The sequence below is a fragment of the Mesocricetus auratus genome, unplaced genomic scaffold (genome assembly GCF_017639785.1).
Source record: "Mesocricetus auratus isolate SY011 unplaced genomic scaffold, BCM_Maur_2.0 Super-Scaffold_100014, whole genome shotgun sequence".
In the NCBI taxonomy this organism is placed as follows: Eukaryota; Metazoa; Chordata; class Mammalia; order Rodentia; family Cricetidae; genus Mesocricetus; species Mesocricetus auratus.
In genome coordinates this window covers 36396205-36415945 of record NW_024429197.1, presented here as the reverse complement: position 1 = coordinate 36415945, position 19741 = coordinate 36396205, and the positions used below count along the sequence as shown (strand labels likewise).

Genomic DNA, 19741 nt, shown 5'->3' with positions numbered 1-19741 from the left:
GTATTTCTCTTCATATATATATAATTTGTATTTATATATAAATAAAGAGAAATACAAATATATATAGTCACTTTAAATATATTTTTGACCTCTTTTGTGTTTTGATTTGAGAGGTGGTGGTTTCTGCATAGTTAGATTTGTACACTAAGAACTATAGCATTAAAGCATTGAGTTGGGGAAGCCAAGAGAGGCTCTGATGTTCACTTACCAGCCATGTGCTCGCCTCCCGGCTGCATTGCCAATGGTTAGTGAGCGTATGTACACAAGGGCCAAGCACACACAGCGACTTACCTCTTGTCAGCTTGTTTTCTTTGTCTTCTCAACATCCAAACTGGACCTACAAGAAATTTCAGAGACTTCCTAGCTAAAGACATGGGTGGTAACCCCCAGTTAACAAGGTACCCTGCTGAAGGCTGCATCAGAGCAGAGTAGATATGGATGCGTGAGCTCTGCAGCTCTGAAACCTGACTTCGCATGGTGCTCGGTGCCAGGCAGGTGCTTAATTAGTATGGGGTGCCCTTCGTGGATGAAGCACCACATTTATTGTGGCAATGGAGGACATAGGCCAGACAGGGAGGGGAGCTCGTTGCCATCAGCTTCCCTGTGCTGATTCATAGGGTGCCAGCAAATTAACCTAATTTTGTGATGGTGGCCAATGCGGTTTCTCAAACCTGCAGCAGAGAGCATGCTGAAGGCAGTTGTTAGCAGATTACGAAAGCAGATGCCGAAGCACAGAAAGTGCATTGCTGCAAACAGTTTTCACTGGTCCCAAGCACAGACTGATAAAACCGGAGGCAGAGCATAATTAGGTCTGGGACCAAATGAGTGTCACTGTTATGGCTTTAGTAGACTCAGTCTGCACATTCCCATTAAATTATTTTCCTTGGGTACTTTAAGAGGAAAAAAAATGAGTATATTAAAAACAAAAAGTAATGGGATTCCCAGACAGAAATCTGTGTTTAAATGGTATTAAAGCTGTGGTTCAAATCAACAAAAGCCAGGAAATCCAGTGTTACCCTTTATCCAGACTGTTATACCATTTTTTCCAATGCACAGTGTGCCTATGGGCAGCCCTCCCTTAGAGTTTCCTGGCTCTGGCAACTCAAATCCACAAGTCACTTTGAATTATAGCACTCTGGGCCTGCCATTTAATGGAACTACATGCCCTGAGGACACATGCTTACCTGCCAAAGCTTTTAGCTGGAATCACTGTAAGGCTGGGGCTCATGGGCTGGCTGCTGTTTTTCTTTGAAGTTCATAGGCTCCTGCCATTCCTCCACTCAGAAGGGTTCCTGGAACAGGTGGGTTGTTGACACTGATGAACTGTAGTGTAGCTTGTGTGTCACAGTTGACATTCATTCATCTGTCCTGTTCTTTTTCTCTTTTCACCAGGCATGGCGATGACCTGATCGTCACTCCATTTGCCCAGGTATGTTCATGTCACCCTTATCCCCACTCTGTCTCTGGTGTGGTTCTTAAATGCAGTCCTTTGACCCTAACCAGTTTTGAAACATTCTCCTTGCAGGTTCTCGCCAGCTTGCGAAGTGTAAGAAACAACTTCACTCTGCTGACAAACCTCCATGGGGCACCCAACAAGTAAGCAGAATTGCAGTTCCCTCCCACAAAGGCCCAAAACACTGAAGAACCCCGAACACAAACATTGCCTAGAAATCGGCCCTACATGCTAAGTCTCAATACACAAGACATTTGAAAATATAAAGTCTAAGGGGCACGAGGTTCACTCATGTTTCAAGGACTATCAGAGCCTCAGAGGGTCATAGAATCCCTGATCTTGGAAGGGGTAAAGAGAGGGCCGCAAGCCCATTCACTCAACCTGTTTTATAGAAGGAAATCTGGGGAACATGGCAACTAGCTTGTGAATGCGCTGTAGGCTGAAGAAACATTGGATTGATTTTTCCGCCGGTAGTCACTGCAGCATTATCTGTATCCAGAGTCTTTGTGAAGCTATTCAGCTGTCTTTTTTTTTTTTTTTGGTTTATTTCTTTTTATTTTTTACATCATCCAGGTTCTGATCAAGTAGATGATGCAAAGTGAAAGTAAAGCCTAATTTGAACAATGGCCTTCCCCTCACTGTCCTGTAGTTTGTATTTGAGCCTCCTTGCAAAAGGAAGTTTCGTGCCCATATAGAATCTCTCCCATCATGGTCTCTCACCGTCTGTTCAGCGGGGCTCCCACCTGAGTGCATTTTCTTCCATGTCACTCTCCTGCCTGGACATTGCAGTGGGCCACTCTTTTAGACCAAGTGTAGATGCTTAGGCATTCTATCTGAGATGCCTCACAGTTCAAATTAAGTTGATGAGATGGAAAGTTAGTTGTATTTTAGTTACATTATATTTAGAGCAAGTAAGAGGTCACCATTCCTAATCTGAAAATCCAAAATTCGAACTCTTGGAACTCGGATAGGGTGTCAAGAATTAAAAGATCCTGAGCCGGGCGGTGGTGGCGCACGCCTTTAATCCCAGCACTTGGTAGGCAGAGGCAGGCGGATCTCTGTGACAGCCTCCAAAACAATACAGAGAAACCCTGTCTCATAAAACCAAAAAAAAAAAAAAAAAGAATTAAAAGATCCACATCCGGCGTCAGCTGATAGATTGTACATGGCTTCGTTAAAAACGTTGTGTAAGATTACCATCAAGTTATTTGTGGGAAGCACCGATGAAACAAACAGATTTTCTTTTCAGTCTTGATTCTCATCCCGAGGATTTCTCGCCATGTGAATGAAGATATCCCAGAATCTGAAACACAATCAGAAAGCAAATATTAAATCTTCAACACTCAGGGACACACAGACGATACACAGAATCCGAAGACTTGGTTTTGGAGCTTTGCTTCCTGTTATTCATTTATTAATCCATCCCACCAGTATTTATTTCATAAACACTATTCATCCATGCATGCACGTACATAATTACACAGATACTTACTGGCCGTTTACTTTCTGCCAAGCACTGGTGATCTCATAGTGGTCCACACAGACAAGGTCACTGCCCTTTCACGGCTTCTGTTCTAACAGGAAGTGGGGTTGATGAATCAGTCAGCAGTCAGATCATGTCTCCAGCCACACCGGTCTGGCAGTTTTCTGTCTATTCCTCTCTACCCTGATCACGGACTCTCTCTGTCTGGATGGTCTGCTAGTGTCTGCTTGGTCGTATTCTTACATCTTTTATGATGAGTGTCATCTTTCTCAATATGCCTTATCTGACCCTGCCACGCTTACCTAAGTGGTCTCCATTTAGCCTAACAGAAAGCTAATAACCTGTCATAATGTCTTTATGAATCTTTGCCCATCACTATGCTGTGGTAGAATGTCTGGCACATGTTTTATGATTCATAAATATGTCATGTGTGTGTGTGTGTGTGTGTGTGAGAGAGAGAGAGAGAGACTGTGTATTTCAGAAGGAAGAACTTAAGAGAGGTCACTAATTATTTTGAAAATTTCTGGGAAGTTTAGAAATTTTTCCCCTTGCATATTGTTCTCCACCTAATTGTTGTCTGGGACTATACATATTGGTCACATCATATAGTTCTATCACTTGGAAATCATATACATTGCCAAGATATTGTCTTTTCTGAGTGTCTGTTTCCTAAACGCTAAGATAAGGTTATTATGAGGATTAAATGAATTAATGTTCATAAAGCACTCAAAGTGGCATATAGCATAGTGGCTTTGAGCTAATATAACTGGGAACTTGTGTTGACCCTAGAAGGTCATATTAATTGTCTCAGCAATGACCTCTACAAGCAGTAATTGTGGCAGATATTATTGCATCGACTTTATGGATAAGGAATCAAGGCTGGGTGAGATTAGATGACCTGAACCAGACCAACTGCACAGTTTCTAGTGAGCAGCTGTTATCCTTGAACCCAACATCCTGACTCCCAGTGCTGTGCTCCTCTTATCGAGGACACCTGTTAAGTCCTCCAGGTGCAGAAGGAAACCCTGGACAGTTTGAACAGTTATGAAGGAGCAACTTCTGAAGACAGGATGATCAGAGAAGCCAAAAGCAAACAGTCTCTTTAGGAATGAAACGCCAAGTCAGAATGTTACAGGTGGGAGCAAGGAGGAGGGACGAGTAAGGATGCCTGGGACCAAACCAATATGTTACACAGATCCCAGCAGACATGGTTTTCTCGGTGCTATTTGTTAGCATGAGTGTGGGTGTTCCTTCTCTGTGAGTAGTACAGGAGACAGCCTAGCCCTGCTCATTAATACACTGAAGATACTTTCTCAAGAATTGGGTCTTCAGATAGCTATGTATGTTCTGGGTCACACAAAGTTCCAGCGATCAAGTATCTAGAGAACCTAAATGTCATATACAGAATGGACCTGGAGCTATTATCATCCTCAGACTGAGGTCATCTCAAACCATGACCCATCACATCACACAAGACAAATGAGGATGAGTGTTTCCAGCAGTTGGCCATCTGCATTTACTGATCTCTGTAGACCCGCATCTGCATTTTATAGTTAGTCTTGCTGTCTATCTCAAGACTTTTGATGATTTGATTTTGGGACAAGTTGTCCTTCTATGGCCCCGGCTGACCTGGAACTCACTACCTTACTATGTGGTTCAGGCTGGCCTTGAACTCATGACAATCCAACTTTCTCAGCTTCTGAAGCACTGGGGATACCAATGTGAACCACTCTCCCCAGCTTGATCATTTGAAGTGTCACTTTATAATCAACAGAGGACAAGAATTTAAGGAAAGGCAGATCCTCAAAAGCTTCCCCAAGTGTTGCTGAGAGGGCCTCTGTGTAGCTCTGGCTAAAACCTGAGTGTTGGGTTTAAGCCACAAATGGAACAGCACAGCAGTGGTAGGCTAGAGCGCTGAGCGTCCATTGATGCACTCCACTTTGTTGCTAGGTAATTAGTATCTACCAACAAACAAGAAGGAAGTGAAGATAAGATTGTCTACCAGGGTGCACATGGCCTACAGAGAGCATCCCCCATCCCACCCACATGCATTAGCTTATGTTAACAATTGAGGCTGTAAGATCCATGGAATTTAGAAGTTGCTTTCTGGGATATTTAACGTGGGTTCCAGGGTACCACTCCCTGTCTTGAATGTATCATTTAAGCAGTAATTATGTCCTTGGAGTGGTTTTCATGAGACATCTGGCTCGTGTGGTTTATTGTGTGAAAAGGAACTCCCACATAGAACTATACTTCTCCTAAGTTACGGTTTCTTTTATCTCTTGGCTCTTTGCTCTGTATAAAGCAGCCCATTGTCTGCCTGGGCTTTGCCACCCAAAGGGTGAAAATCTTAAAGTTTCTGCTGAGGCGTTTTCCTTGCACCTTAATGAAACGAGGGATCAGGCCTGTATTTCTTGGCTGCAAATTAAAACCTACACTTCTGCTGTCCCACGACTTAATTTTGAAAATGTAGCTTTCATTTGGGGGCTGTTAATTCAGAAACATTTCCCTGAAGCACATGATGGCTTCCAAAAGGCCAACGGTGCTGTTGAGTGTACTCACCACTCAGTAACCAAGATGTCTACTTCCATCATCCGTCAAACATCACTGATACATCTAACAATCAGAAAATCATGTCATGTTTGCATTCGCAGTTCTTCAAAGGCATAATTTGATCAGAATGTACACTTTCTTTGAAAAACACTAGTAACTGTCTTCTTTCATGTATATCTGGGATGTCTTTCAGAGCTTATATATTTTGGCATGGGGTTTAAATTAGCTGAGAATCATAAAATCTTGAACACTCAGATATGGAAAATACGTAGGCAAATTTCCTCCAAGTAAGTGAGGAAATATATGGGAGCCCCTCACACAGGACCTCACACACTGTAAATCATCAGGAAATAGTAGTTTCTGCCTGCTCTCCCCAAGTAAGAAAGAAACTGAGGTTGGGTGAGCTGCCAGGGACTACATACTTAGAAGGTGCCAGAGTCAGGACTGGGATTAAGATTCCTGCCTTCTATAGCAGCCCAGTTCTCCCTCCACTACACGAAAAGCATTAGCTACTGTGGCTGCATCCCATTCCCCATTCCTGTCAGCATCTTCAGCAGCCAGGTAAGGAACTTCCTCCCGTTCTTTCCTAAGTTAGAGACCGCTGGAAACCAGACAGCAGATATTGTTTGTTTTCCTCTGAGCTCGTCAGGTTTCTGGCAGGCAGTCCCATGTCTTACCAACAATAATGTGGTTTCCAGAAGCCATCCATTCATTAAAGTGTACTGAGTCTTCTTTTTGAACTCAACAAGAAGTAAGTGCTAAACCGAATAAGCATGGCCCTTGCTTTTTCTCCTACACAGGGATGCTTATCTGAACTAACAGCTTCAAGTAAAGGGCATGCTTTCACAAAATAACTTGCAAGACGAAAGAATTTATGTAATGTGTAATTTCTAAGAAATTGTGGAAAGAATTGGATGATATGAGTAGCGATGCTCCTAAGAAAGTAGATATTTCGACATTTAAGAAGAGCTAGTTCACAGCCTTCTTTCACAAAAGCCTCCCAGAGAACTCAGGAAGATATGCAAAATTCAAAGTCCAGTTGTGCTGTGAACCCATTGAGTATGCAGTGAAATGCACATCACTCACATGCCATGCCAGACTGCAGGAATGTGACTAGGAATGTGACTCAGTCTTCCTTACATTCCTTACAACTGTGCTGAAGAGAGTTGGGGAGATGGGGGTTGCATTACAGTATGATAATAAAGTGTAAGGAACTACATAGAACAGGTGAGGGCCACTCATCCCAAAGTATGTGCAGAACTGCCTGAGCTCAGTCCCAAATTACACAAAAGAGTTAGTCACTGAGCCAGATGTCTGCAAAATCATAGCAATATGAGAGAGCATACACAGTGGGCAGCATGAGAACCAAGGCTGTGTATGAATAGATGTGAACTAAAACACCCAGGAAGTGCGTTAGCATTATCATATTTTCTTATCACTGACTGGTTCACTCAATAGTTCACCAATAGTTTGGGAATCCCTACTACCTTCCAGGAAATCGGTGGAACCTACCGAAGATTAAAAAAGAAATGGTGGTCAGACTGGATCCTACTGTGAGAGGATCATGGGGTCAGAGGTAGAGATAATATATATACATATGAATCAACACATAAGGAAATGAACCTCTGGTCTAGACAGAGCACCATGGTATCATGAGTGATTAGAGGAGGGATCATTTTTAACTAGGAATATAGATTCCATTTGAAGATTTGTAATCTTCAAAGGTAGGTGATGTTTAGTATGGGGAGAGTTTCCCTAACAGAACATTGCTGGGCATCAGCAAGAAAGGAACAGAATGAGTTCAAAGCAAAAGAAGAGACTGATCTTGGCTGAGCAAAGTGTACATCAATTCGTCATGCATCTGTTCATCCAGAATTCCACTTAATAAGTGTTACTGAGTAGTTGGCATATAAAGACTTTCTCGGAAGCAAGTCTTCCCTTGCTTACATAAAATTTACCTTTAATCTAGGGAGTTATATATCAAACACTAATTAGGCAGTTCATATTTTAATTACAATTTTTGAGTTCAACAATGCATGAGAGCACACACCCAGTCTGTATTCTGAGATGAACTGTCATACAAGGAGGGTGTCTAAAGATAATCTAGAAAATTATGATGCAGATGGAGTGCAGAAGGCTTTGCATGCAAGGTTGAGGAGTTTGGAATTGAGTCCTTCAAGTCTCCTGAAAACAAAGCAAAAACAGCCCTTGGCACTCATGCAGAAGTGAACTGTCATACAAGGAGGGTGTCTAAAGATAATCTAGAAAATTATGATGCAGATGGAGTGCAGAAGGCTTTGCATGCAAGGTTGAGGAGTTTGGAATTGAGTCCTTCAAGTCTCCTGAAAACAAAGCAAAAACAGCCCTTGGCACTCATGCAGAAGTGTTCAGCAAATGGTATAGAGAAAGGAACTAGCACTTCTGGTTCGGGAATACTTGACTTTGAATCCTGCCCTGCCAGTTAGAAACCGCCAAGTGTGTCTTCATCTCCTGATCCCGCCAAGTGTGTCTTCATCTCCTGATCCCTAAAGTCAAGTAGTAACACTCCCAGCAGGAGAAGCTAAGAAGCAATAAACATGGTGCCCATCAGAGAACAGCAATCAGGGCATGAGGATTTCCCACACAGTCACACATGAAAATTAGATACCGAAGAGAAATTTACTCGGGATCATCTTGTCCATCTGTTGACAGTGCCTGTGGACTGTCCATGGACTTGCAACTGTAGAAAAAAAGAGCTACATGGAAGTTCTCTTATCTCCAAGGGAATGTGATGGCTTTAAGAAAAGTCACTACTGTGGCTGACCAGTAGACAGAGGCTTCCTCAGGAACAGCCTTGCATGCCTGTCTCTATCACTTAAAGTTTGGCTTCTCCCTCAGACCTGCCTGTACATGGGAATGCAAAGAGAACTTTTAAATGCAGATTGGTAGGCCCTGTACCAAATGTATGAAAATGGACTCTTCCAAGCTGGGGAAAGTATTTATTAAACATGTCCCCAAGTGAGTCTGATGTTCATTTGTGCTAACAGAGATTGTTAGCGTCAAAGCCTGGGCTCACAGGGAGTGGCATGCTACCCACATAATGCACCAATTAAAGAGACAAACGATAGCCAGGTGGTGGTGGTGCACACCTTTGATCCCGGCACTCAGGAGGCAGACTCAGGCAGATCTCTGTGAGTTTGAGGCCATCCTGGTCTACAGAGCAAGTTCCAGGGCAGGCTCCAATGCTTCAGAGAAAATCTGAAAAACCAAGAAAAAAAAGACAAACAAATGTTAATAAAAAGCACAAAAGGAGATCCCTTCAATGTTATAACACTGGGAAAAGAAATAAGGCAGTTCACTGGCATCCTCCTCCCTCGTACATACACAAGCCTATCTTCAGACTCTCAACAGGAATAATAGATCTAAATAGAAGGAAAGAAGTGTCCATAACTAGCATGTTTGGGTCAAGTTGTGGTCCCACCCACTACTGATCCACCATCATCATTTCAGCTGCTGGTCTGCCTTGTAAGGTGGTCTGACCAGTTCTCTGCACTGTGTGGATCTCTTCAGAGAGGCAAGCTCACTCTCTGATTGGCTCAGTCTTTCCTCTCTTCCAGCATGAGACCCCTGGGAAAATTCCAATTTCTTAGGGTTCCTTGTCTCAATAAGTCTGATAACTAAAGAGAGGCACACGTGTCTCTCTTTCGGGTATGTTCACTAATGTTATGACAGTTCCACCCAGAACTACTGGCCTAAATATCTTTCTTGATCATCAACAACATCCTGTTGCTTCTCAGTGGGGCAGACCCTTGCTATCAGGGCTTCCAAAGGAGCTTTTGTGTGAGACCATCAGTGTTGGCAGCATCTTGGAGCCTGTCAGATATGCAGATCCATCTGTCCACTGCAAGCCACTGCATGGGACCCCAGAGGCAGGACTGACTTCAGACCATTCCATGGGACCCCAGAGGCAGGTTTGACTGCAGGCCATTGCATGGGGCCCCAGAGTCATGGCTGCTTTAGATATACTAAACCAGAAGTGGGCTGAAGCAAAATATCCTAGTATGCCTTGCAGATTACTCTGTTGCACTCTGAAGTTTGAGGTCACCACTCTATCCTTCGCAGGGGCTCCAGAAATACACTGGGAATCTGGGAGAGTCTGAAAGAGAAATTCTGCAAGCACAAGAAGGACAGTGGGACCAACAAAGGGCCAGGGAGTGGCAGGAAAGAAAAAAGCAAGAAGTCAGGAAGAATAGCCTACATGTTGCCAGGTTCTCGCAGCTCTAGCTCTAAGGAACAGAGACTTGCTGGCCAGTCAGCCTTGCCAGAAAGACAAGTTCCTGCTTCAGTGAGAGACCCTGTCTCAAAACCTAGATGGAGAGGTATTTGGGGAAAACATTTTGACTTCATCCTCTGGCCCCCACCCACTCCTACATGGACCAGCACACACACACACAACTACACACACACACAAGTAGGAGGAGTTGCACTATTCGTGGAATATGTGTTTGCTTGTGTCACTTACCTATAATGCAAGGATTTGATGAAGAGTGAAACCCTCATTCCTCCATGAGAAGCCAGTGCTTCTGCTAAGAAACCCAGATCACTGTGGCCAAAGACTAGTCCTCTCAAACACCTCAGTTTCCTGAGGTGAATAGAATTCGGGTCCAGAACTGATAAATTTCTAAGGGTTCCTCTTGCTATGACTTTCTGTCCTCAAAGAACTGGGATCCATGCTTTCATTTGGAGTGAGACCTAAGCAAGTTTTTTTTTCTTTTTCTGAGATACTTCCATGGTAGAAAACCTGACATGGAGGGGTTGACAAGGGACCTGAGGTAAACAACTTCCTTCCTGGTGAGTTGTAGCATCCTGATGCTGCACTGAGGGAAATTCCAGGCCATCTGGATGTGAGAGAATTGCAATCAACTACCCACGTTCTAGAAGCCTGCTTTCCGGAGATAGCCTTATGTCACTGGATTGTTCATTATGCCCTGGGAATCTCCCCAGGGATCAGGGATCATGAAAGGGTGGGGGACTTTTCCATGCATATTCAGTCTCCCTATCTGCTTTTCCACAGGAGGTCACCAGCGGCTAGTCAGGCTCCAGTCTCCAGAGTCAACTTGCAAGGTAAGCCAATGCCTGGAGACCCATCTCCATCTTCCAAAGCAATAAATTTGTTTCTTATTCAGAACTGTTATTAGAATAACAGCATTTATATGCACACTGTAACCCTCAGAAGCATATCTCTGGGTAACTTTTTTCAAAGATATATTGGACCTTCACCCCCAACTGAAGCCAAACTAAAAATACTTCAGGACAAAGTGCTCACTGTGTTCCTAGGCTTTCACAATTACATGTGTGGTCCTGCTGTTTCCAGAAGAGAAGGAATTAGACCTATGTGAAGAGTGCAACTTGACCTCAGCTTGCTGACCCCAGTGAACTCCAAGAGTGCTAACCTCAAGCATTCCCTGAGAGGTTGCCCACATTAGCCCAAGATCCCCAAGGCTCATTAATGGTTTTCCCCCTGCATCAGCTATAGCTACAACTTGGTCTGCATCCTAGGCAGGTGTGAAGCCAAAGGTTCTTCCAAGGTCACAAAGCATTTCTCTTGGAGCTCATCCAGCTTTGTTCCCCTCACCTTTCAATATTGTGTATCTGCTCTCCTTGTGCATTGAAATCTACTGAGAGGAAGGGCTACCATGAAGGAACACCATTGAACATGTACTTATCACATCACATGCAACCACTTAGGTGAACTCCTTGAAGTCTGTGAGCTCTGCTCCCTTGATCCTGTCTCACTTCTATAGCAAAGGAGTGCAGCAAAACACCATGAAAAACTAAGATGCCCTCAGCATGGTCAACTGACATCTAATATTACTAGTCCTCCCCTTACCCCACCCCAGTACTCAGATTCTTCCCCCTTTGGATGTTGTGTTCTACTGGTATGATGAACATAAGTATCTCAGAAGTGTTAGAAATGACCAACTTCTGAACAAAGGAACAAAGGCAATGGATTCCATTTGCTCATTGGTTTCTTCTGAAGTATTTATGGTGTATGCTTTTAAAACTTTTAGAAGGAAAAAGATGGAGAACAAAAAGAAAAAAAATGAAAGAAAGGCATGAAGGAAGATGAGTAGACACCAGAGCCCTGTGATATGAACTAGAAAGAAGTAAACAGTGTTCTGCCCACAGACTTCAAACCCTCAGCATGCTGATGGGCCGCATCCGTTAGGTATAAAAAGAAACAGAGCAGTGTCTTAGTGTGTAGCTGTGCTGGATCCTGGGAGATCAAAGGAGCTGTTTTGAACTGCCTGTTGTTTCATCTTATTGGCCTACGCACGAGGCATCCTTGCCGGTTTTGTTTGCCAATTCTACTAACATGTTTCTGACACCAGTTTGAATATTTAGAGTACATTTCCTTTTTCTTGTCATAAATACAGACATATACCAGGAGAGTATATGGTGCTTGTGGTTCTATAAATTAACTCATTAGCCAAAACACTGTTTGAAGGATGTTTTATGACTATTGGCACAGTGGCTTCAGCTTGGCAAGAGGAGCTTTCTTAAATGCTTTTAAAACAATGGAGCAAAGAAGTGACAATACCACTTAAGGCAATTTGTTTTCATCTGTCTTTGTGGCAAACTACAACAATCCTGGGTTTTCTTTGGGAAGAGACTGTGGTGGTACCAATTATTACATAATTACTGGTTTCAAAATCTTCTCAACGGTTAACCACAGTTAGAAGAGGAGGGAGGAGACACACATCCCGTGTTTTGTTCTTATTATCAGCTTAAATAAGTCGGGCAGATTTTTCCTGTTATTTTAATATTTATCAGCATATGACAAAGAGGTGTGTTTAAATAGAAGCTTTAAAGGGTAGTGAAAAATACATGGCTTCGGGCAAGAAGCGTGGAGCACTGGAGCCTGCTTTAAAACCTTAAGTTTTCACAAAAGGAAAATCAGGCATGAATTTAGGAGTACTGAATTTGAACTTATAAATTTTGATAGAAGTACAGGGTTAGGAAGTACAAGACGATAGTTTGGACACATTCACCAACAATATACTTTGTCAGCGAAGCCTGCCTGACTGATTGTATGGGACAAAGTAGAAGCCGGATTTTGGAAGATGGGCCTTCCTCATCCTCTTCCTCACTCTCCCTTCCCTTTCCTTCTCTTCTCCTCCCCACCTCCGTTTCCTCTTTTTCCTCTCCTTTATACTCCTTCTCTTCTCCTGCTGCTGCTCCTCCATTCACATGAATGAAATGGGATTTCTCCAGATGCAGGTGAGATTACTACACTTACTGTGATTGTTGCTGAACAGCTGGAACTCTGCCTAAGGGAATCTCTCAGTGTGAGCCATCTTGGCTCCCACTGTTGGACCAAGGGTGCTTCTCAGCTCTTAGAAAAGTCCGGTCCTTTTTATTTTGCATAATTGCCCCTGTTCTGTGCTACGGCAACAAAGTGATTCTGGGATGCACTATGATCCCTAGGCGGTGTTGTCTCTCCCACTGGAACTGGGGCTCCTGGAGTCAGAGGCTATGCCATTCTCATCTCTTTGAGGTCACAGTGTGGTAAATTATTTCTGCATAGTAGGCACATAGCAAATGTCAATCTAGCCAGAACTACGTAGAACTTGCACTTTATTCAAAGGAAAATTCTCATGAAGGTAATAGTGAGCCAGTGTTTGGGGAAAGTATTCACTTCTGGTTTGTTGTTTTTATTTTTGTTTTCATAAACTATATCACTTAGTGAATTGAAATTAGAAGGCACTGGCGGGAATTGGGTAACCTCTTCTATGTCAGTGTGTTCATGTAGGTTTTGAATAGAACGAGTAAAGTCTAAAAGGGTGACATTTTGCCGATGAAGTGGGAAAGCCAGCCTGTAATAATGGAGGGATAAACCCAGAATGAACCATGCTAAAGCCTGCGCATACAGGTTTGGGAGGTCACGGTAAATCCTCTTGAGTGTGTTGAAAATCCTAAGGCTGAGGTTAATGAGCAGCTCAACTGGCATAACATGATCACTTTCTTTTGAATGCAACAATTATTGGCTTTTTCTGAAACAGAAAAGCGAAAGAAATAGAATAAAAGAAAAGTCTAAAATGGATAGGAGTTCAAATTCACCTGGACATGTTCAAAATGGAAGACTGAAAACAAATCAGATAACTGAAAACAACAAATCAGTTTGTATTCCTAAGTGTGACTGTGTGACAGTGGTGTCACTTTCCCACACCCTCTGTCCTATGCTCTCCCTTGCATCTCACCCATGCTTTTGGCCATGTCATTAAAGAAGCTACTGAGAAGGTATATTACCAAATGGTCACTGCCTTTACAAAAGGACTCTTTCCTACACAAAGGGTTAAAAGAAGTATTGCTTTTAGTAACCCTCACCTCTGTGTCACATAAACGACTTGATTTTCAACAAGATGTCGCTTATAAAAGAAGTATTGCTTTTTAGTATATAGAGTTTTGTAGCAGCCAGAGTGATGTATAAAGAAGAGTTTCCTATGATTATACTTTTTCTAAAATGTACCAGTGGCTGTAAAATTCATGAATATCACCACCTATAACAGACCTTCTGCTTTTGAGGTAACCCACAAGTTGATAGGTCATCTGAAATGATAACCAACCATTCTATGAGATAACTGAAGAGCTAACTTCCTGGAGGTCTCCGGGCCAGAATGCTGCAGACACAGTGTCTGTCTCAGCTTGGGTGTCTACAGCATTAACTGTGGTGATTTTCAACAGGAGTCAATTAAAATATATTTCAAGGAAAGAATGTATTTGGAGAAATAGGATGAGGACGCAGAAGTCTTCCAGTAAAGCGTGAAATGTGCTGACCTCTTGGAGCAACAGCCTTAATTAGGGCTCTTCCCAGGCTCCAGGGAGCCCTTGTCTTCTAATAGGTTTCAAGGCCACACTGGATGAGATGACGTTACCAGCTGATAAAATGAGGCAGAGGCCTCCTCTCAGGAAACCTATTTCTCCCCATGACTCCTCATGTGTCTTCACGTGGTTTTGGCTGCTTCCGAGATCTACGTAGATGTGCCAGGTGCACATTTTGTTCAAGAAGCAGAACAGGGGCTCAGTTTACTGTCTTTGACTGTGAACAGCTCAGAAAGTCAAGGCTTTGCTATAACTGCTGAAGTCTAGGATGGGAGAGGGGCTGGTATATAGGCAGAGGTTTCCCTGAGGACCTTGGCTGTGGCTTGAAAGCCGATCCGATCCGTGTCAATGACTAGAAAGGAAGGCCAGCACAAGTCAAACCTGTGCTTGGTTCCTGCATTAAGCAAGAAGGGTGAGATGGGATTACAACACATGAGCAAACAGAAATAAGATCAATCTTCTTATCAAAGGTACTGACCACTCGGGATAAAGGAGATCCTGGAGGAAATTACAAAAAGAAAAGGGGGAAATAAAAAATAACAGACATTTTTTTTCACAGCTTGGAATAATGTGTGTGACCTGAAATGCTGGGACAATCTGCTTAATTATGCAACTCGAATGCATAAAGAGCCTGCATACAAAGCAAAATTGTAGAATAGAAATACACCAGAAAAGCTGGTTGATTCTCAGTGTAGTTCCCCAAATAGTCTGAAAGAACCTGTTTTGTCTAAAATAGACAATCCTGTTATAGTTTACCCCCAGAACACAAATACTGAGCTGCGTGCATTGATTTGCAATTATTTCATGTATGTCTAAAATTAAGTATGGGTAACTACTGTAAATGGTTAAAATGTTTCCCTTGAACGAACATAGCCCAAAATAATGTCTTGCTTACTAATGGCTGCTTTGACTTGTTCAGAATTAATTTCTTCATTTAGCCAGAAAACTTTTTCTCATATTAAATGGGACCTGGGGGAGCAGCAGTATCTAGTCTCTCAGCACTTGGAGAAAAGAGCCGAGTCCATTCCTCATGACTCCACATCGTGTTTTCATGCTGCTGAGAGACACCGTCCATCCCCTCCCCCTGAAAGCTGGAATCATGCATGTTAGTAAGTATTTCAGTTATGCGATTGACGTCAATGGAGTCATTAAATAGATTGCTGGCCCTCCCAGAGGCAAATCACTGCCAGGGACCTAGATACAGACACTTTTTTTTTCTCAAAGACAACCATCAGGTTTTGCTATGAGAGAAAACGAAAAGTTTACACTGTAGCCAACCTGTCTCCAAACAGTTTCTTTTTGTTCTTTGCATTTTAGTTCCGGCCTTTCTTTCTCTTTGGTTACAGTAGACTCCAAAAGACAGCCAGATATTGTTGCCTAATGTTTTGTGCACAAAAGTATCTCCTGTAATTGAGACGGTAGAGGAAGGCACTCCACTTTGGAAAAGGAGTCCTCCTTTTGCTCTTTTGCTCTGTTTAGCCCATCTTGATCTTAGTTCAGTGGCGTACATTGTCTAGGCAAATCACTATTGTCTGCTACTGAGCTGGTGTTTGATTATGAATGTTTAAAGTTTCACACACACACACACACACACACACACACACACACACACACACACACACGCACTTTGTCTTTTTCTGCTGCCTCTGCATGGTTCAAAGCTGCAGCCCTCACCTATGAACCAGTCTCTCTGCAGCTGGCACCAGGCTGTGGCACAGAGCCTCTGTGGCAAAGGGCGGAGGAGGCTGGGAAGACAAACTGTTTCTCATGGCTGCCTCATCTGCAGCAGTGCACCCGCAGGAGGCAATCCACGTGCCGGTGTCCTCCCAAACCCCAGCTGCTGCCTGCCTCAAGCCTGGTCATGTGGCTTCCAGGCTTGTCAGAAAAAAGCCTTCAGGACACTGCTGCCTCTTCCTGGGAATGCCTAAAGGCTCTGTTTACCTGAGCCTCAGTTGGAACGGCTGTCAAAGACTCACCCCACACCTGGACTCCTGTACTGTCAAGGCTGAGAGCCAGATCTCTTCACATCTGCCATGTGGGCTGTGGGATCCATTTCTCACTTCAATCCTTGTCCCTCCACTCAAAGGTTTCCCCTTCCTTTATTTATTACTAGGAGCGTATAGACATACTAGACACTTGAAGCTTTTGGTAACCCCACTGGCTCATCTGGAGACCCAGATCCCATTCCCTTACTGCCCTGTCCCTTTTTCCTGTAGTTTGTCACCATCACCCATGTATCTTTCTTAGCCCAGGTCAGCCAGCTTCTTCAGTCCTTTCTCTAGTCTTCCCTTGTCTCCTGCAGTAAATGACTTTGTTGTCTGCACTCAAAACATTGTAGTGACTTTCCAAAGTGATTGTTTGTCCACAGTCTTTGCCCATTTGAACCCAACCTTCTTTCTGGTTCGACAATGCCTCTTCTAAACCCAGTTACAGGCTGTATTGTTATTTTGTCTTAGGTTGGTGGTGGCGGTGGTGTGTGTGTGTGTGTGTGTATGTGTGCCTATGTGCATATGTGCATGTGTGTATGTGTGTCTGTGTATACATGTGTGTATGTGCATGTGTGTATCTGTGTGTACATGTGTGTATGTATGTGTGTATAAGTATACGTGAGTGTGGGGGAGGTGTGTGTGTTCTTTGGCTGTGTCTGGGTCTTCTTGGTCTTTATGATCCAGCCTTCTTACCAGACATGTCAGCCCTCAGATTTCTGCTCCTAACTCCTTCTCTGTCCTAGTTTTACTCCTTGTCCCCCCCCCCCCACCTTGCCTGTTTGCATAAGCTATGCCAGCCTCCGGTCTCCTGACTCTTCTCCCAAAGCTGCATGTGTTTTCTGCTTCTTGGATTCTGGAGTAATGATTCCAATAAACATGTAGTCTTGATCTATGGCCTAGAATAGAGTATCTGTTTAGAAAACAACACATAATTTATCCATCTTCATCTGGAATATGCATTTTTTTATCCTTTAAGATTCTACTTATCTGTCATCTTGAGAGTGTGACCCTTTCCAGTCATATTCAATTATTGTCTCAAAAACTCTTAATTGGTATCTCAAAACCATGCTTGAAATATCTTGTTTTATCCCGTACTTAACCATGAGCATCACAGATTCATATACAAACCCCCTTGCTTTATGCTTAGATATAAGAATGTAAAATATAACAGATGCCCAATAAGTGTCTATGGAATGAAAAAATAGCAGTGAACGATTGCCCAAGCTTGAATCCAAAATATCAGAGGAGCTGCTTCCTCGGCTTTGTTCAGGCTTGCCCAACTCTCTGCTGGCTCTCAGGACATGTGCACAGTGCTGATATCCCCAGCTAACCTAGATTGCATGTGATGTTCAAGGCACATGAAGTGAACTCTGTTCTGTTGCTTCTGAGAGAAGTAACAGAGTTAGAAGAAATATAAAGAAACAAAGTGACTGAATCCATGGAGCTTATCATACTAAGCCTTAACATTCTCTCAGTACCCAACACAGTGCCTGGAACAAAATGCATACTTAAAAACATATTGAATTGAATTGAGTTATGAATCTGGATCAGTCTTTCAGACAAAATATTCTCACATATTGGTTTTCTCATCTGGAAAATGGGCACTTTAATTTTCTATCTCCTAAGATTGTTGCTAGAGTAAATAAGAAAGGCTGTGTGGACTGGTGATGAGTGAGTGAGCTAGAGTAGCCATTCCAAATTCTACTTCTACCACCTTGTGACCTTGTGACAAGTTACTTAATCATGTTGTGTCTCAGTCGCCTCACCTTTGAGTTAGAATGCAAGGTCTACATGCCCTGCTCACTACTTACAAGGGTTAAATGACTGGACACAGGCAAAACAATGAGAAAATGCCAGAACTACAATTGGCTTTCTATAGCAAGCATCATGGGACCTTCGCACGCCTCACGTGGCACCTAGCTCATAGCCGATGGTCTGTGTGTGACAACCCAGGACTTCCGGTATCTGTAAGGAACTTGAACAGAAAGCACCCTTGAAAGGTGTTCGTTGACTTCCCATCCACACTAATATAGTAACCCTCTCGCCCTTATCTGCAGTTTCACTTTTGAAGGTTTCAGTTATCCTTGGTCAACCTGATCCAAAAGTAATAAACTGAAAATTCCATGAAGGGGAAATTCATAAGTTTTCAGTACATGCCCTTCTGAAGATCATGATGAAATTGTGTACGATCCTGATCCATCTTGCCCGGGATGAGTCATCAGTTCACTTAGCAGGTCCATGCTGTGAGATCTATCTGCCCGTTAGTTCCTTAGTTACCCTCTGGGTTGTGAGATTGGGTATGGTGGTATCTATCACAGTGCCTGTCTTCAAGTAACCCCAACTTCACTTAGTAAAGTAACCATTCTATTGTTCACTGCTGCTGATCTCGGACTGTGTCTAACTTAGAAGTGAAACTTCATCACAGGTATATGTGCATAAGAAAAAAAAAACACGTGCAGGACTGCCTGCATTTTTTGGCGTGTCCTGGGGTCTTAAAATATGTCTCCTGAAGATAATGGGAAATGGCCCATTATCATACGCTGTATGACCCGAAGGAAAGCTTTCTTAGTTTAAAACATAAAAAAAATCTGGTGACGTAGACATAGATTTGGAGTAAAGACAGGGTTCTCAAGACATATTAGAAAGATGAGAGAGGAGGGAGAATGAGCTAGTATGGAAACACGACAGGATACTGGATCTGGTTATTACCCTTAAAAGCAAATTGCCAAGAGTGGCAAATGGCTCTGGACTCCGATGAGCCCAACTTCAGTTATCTGAGTGTTCTCTTGCATCAACCCATTGAGGATGTCACTTTGTGAGATAGCCTGAAAGGAGTCACACAGCTCACTGCAGCTGTGCTTAAATCTAGCCTTCAGGGTTGATACACGCCTTTCCAGGCACAGGTTTTTCCAGCCTAGGCAGCTGAGCAGGGAGTAGAAGATGTAGCCAGCTCAGAGCTGCATTTTGTAAACAAGAATAATCCCACTGGCACAGCACAGCGTGGGGGAGGGAAATGGCTTCTTCTAGAAAGACAGCAAGCCCCTTCACTTACTGCTAGGATAAGAAAAGCACCCTCAGGCATACCCTACCTCCCTTCTCCTCTCCCAGGGGGCAAGTTGGACTCAGCCTACAGAAGGATGAAAGTGAAAAACTGCTAGAGGGGAGGGAAGGAAGAGATCTTCTGAGTGTCCCTTTCTGCTCCCACACCCCAGAGACAGCATGCGCCTCGGGACAGGATGGTGATCACTGTGGTCTGTTTCTAGAGCTGTTCTGAGAAGCCAGAAGCATTTCAGGGAAGTGTCTCACTGGAGAGAAGAGAAACAAAGCAGGGACTGTCCCCCTGAAATAGAGAACAGGCAGCAGAGCCCACTGGATCGGAGTATATTGTCTTGACTTCCTCCC

General features: G+C 43.3%; 1 protein-coding gene and 1 long non-coding RNA gene across 4 annotated transcripts in view; one reads left to right on the top strand and one right to left on the bottom strand.

Moving 5' to 3' along the window:
• The window catches only part of Pde4b (phosphodiesterase 4B), a 538982-nt gene that overhangs the window by 428287 nt on the left and 90954 nt on the right, over positions 1–19741 (top strand). For all 3 annotated transcript variants that reach the window (XM_040757097.1, XM_021228452.2, XM_040757098.1), the window contains 3 exons: positions 1393–1429; positions 1526–1596; positions 10543–10592. In XM_040757097.1, coding sequence (XP_040613031.1) covers positions 1393–1429; positions 1526–1596; positions 10543–10592 — 158 coding nt within the window. The remainder of the gene's footprint in view (positions 1–1392; positions 1430–1525; positions 1597–10542; positions 10593–19741) is intronic.
• LOC121144007 lies at positions 56–2863 on the bottom strand. Its single transcript, XR_005881340.1, has 3 exons — positions 2651–2863; positions 1185–1292; positions 56–337 (listed from the first exon to the last, which is right to left on the bottom strand). It is a non-coding gene; the product is annotated as an uncharacterized LOC121144007 (long non-coding RNA).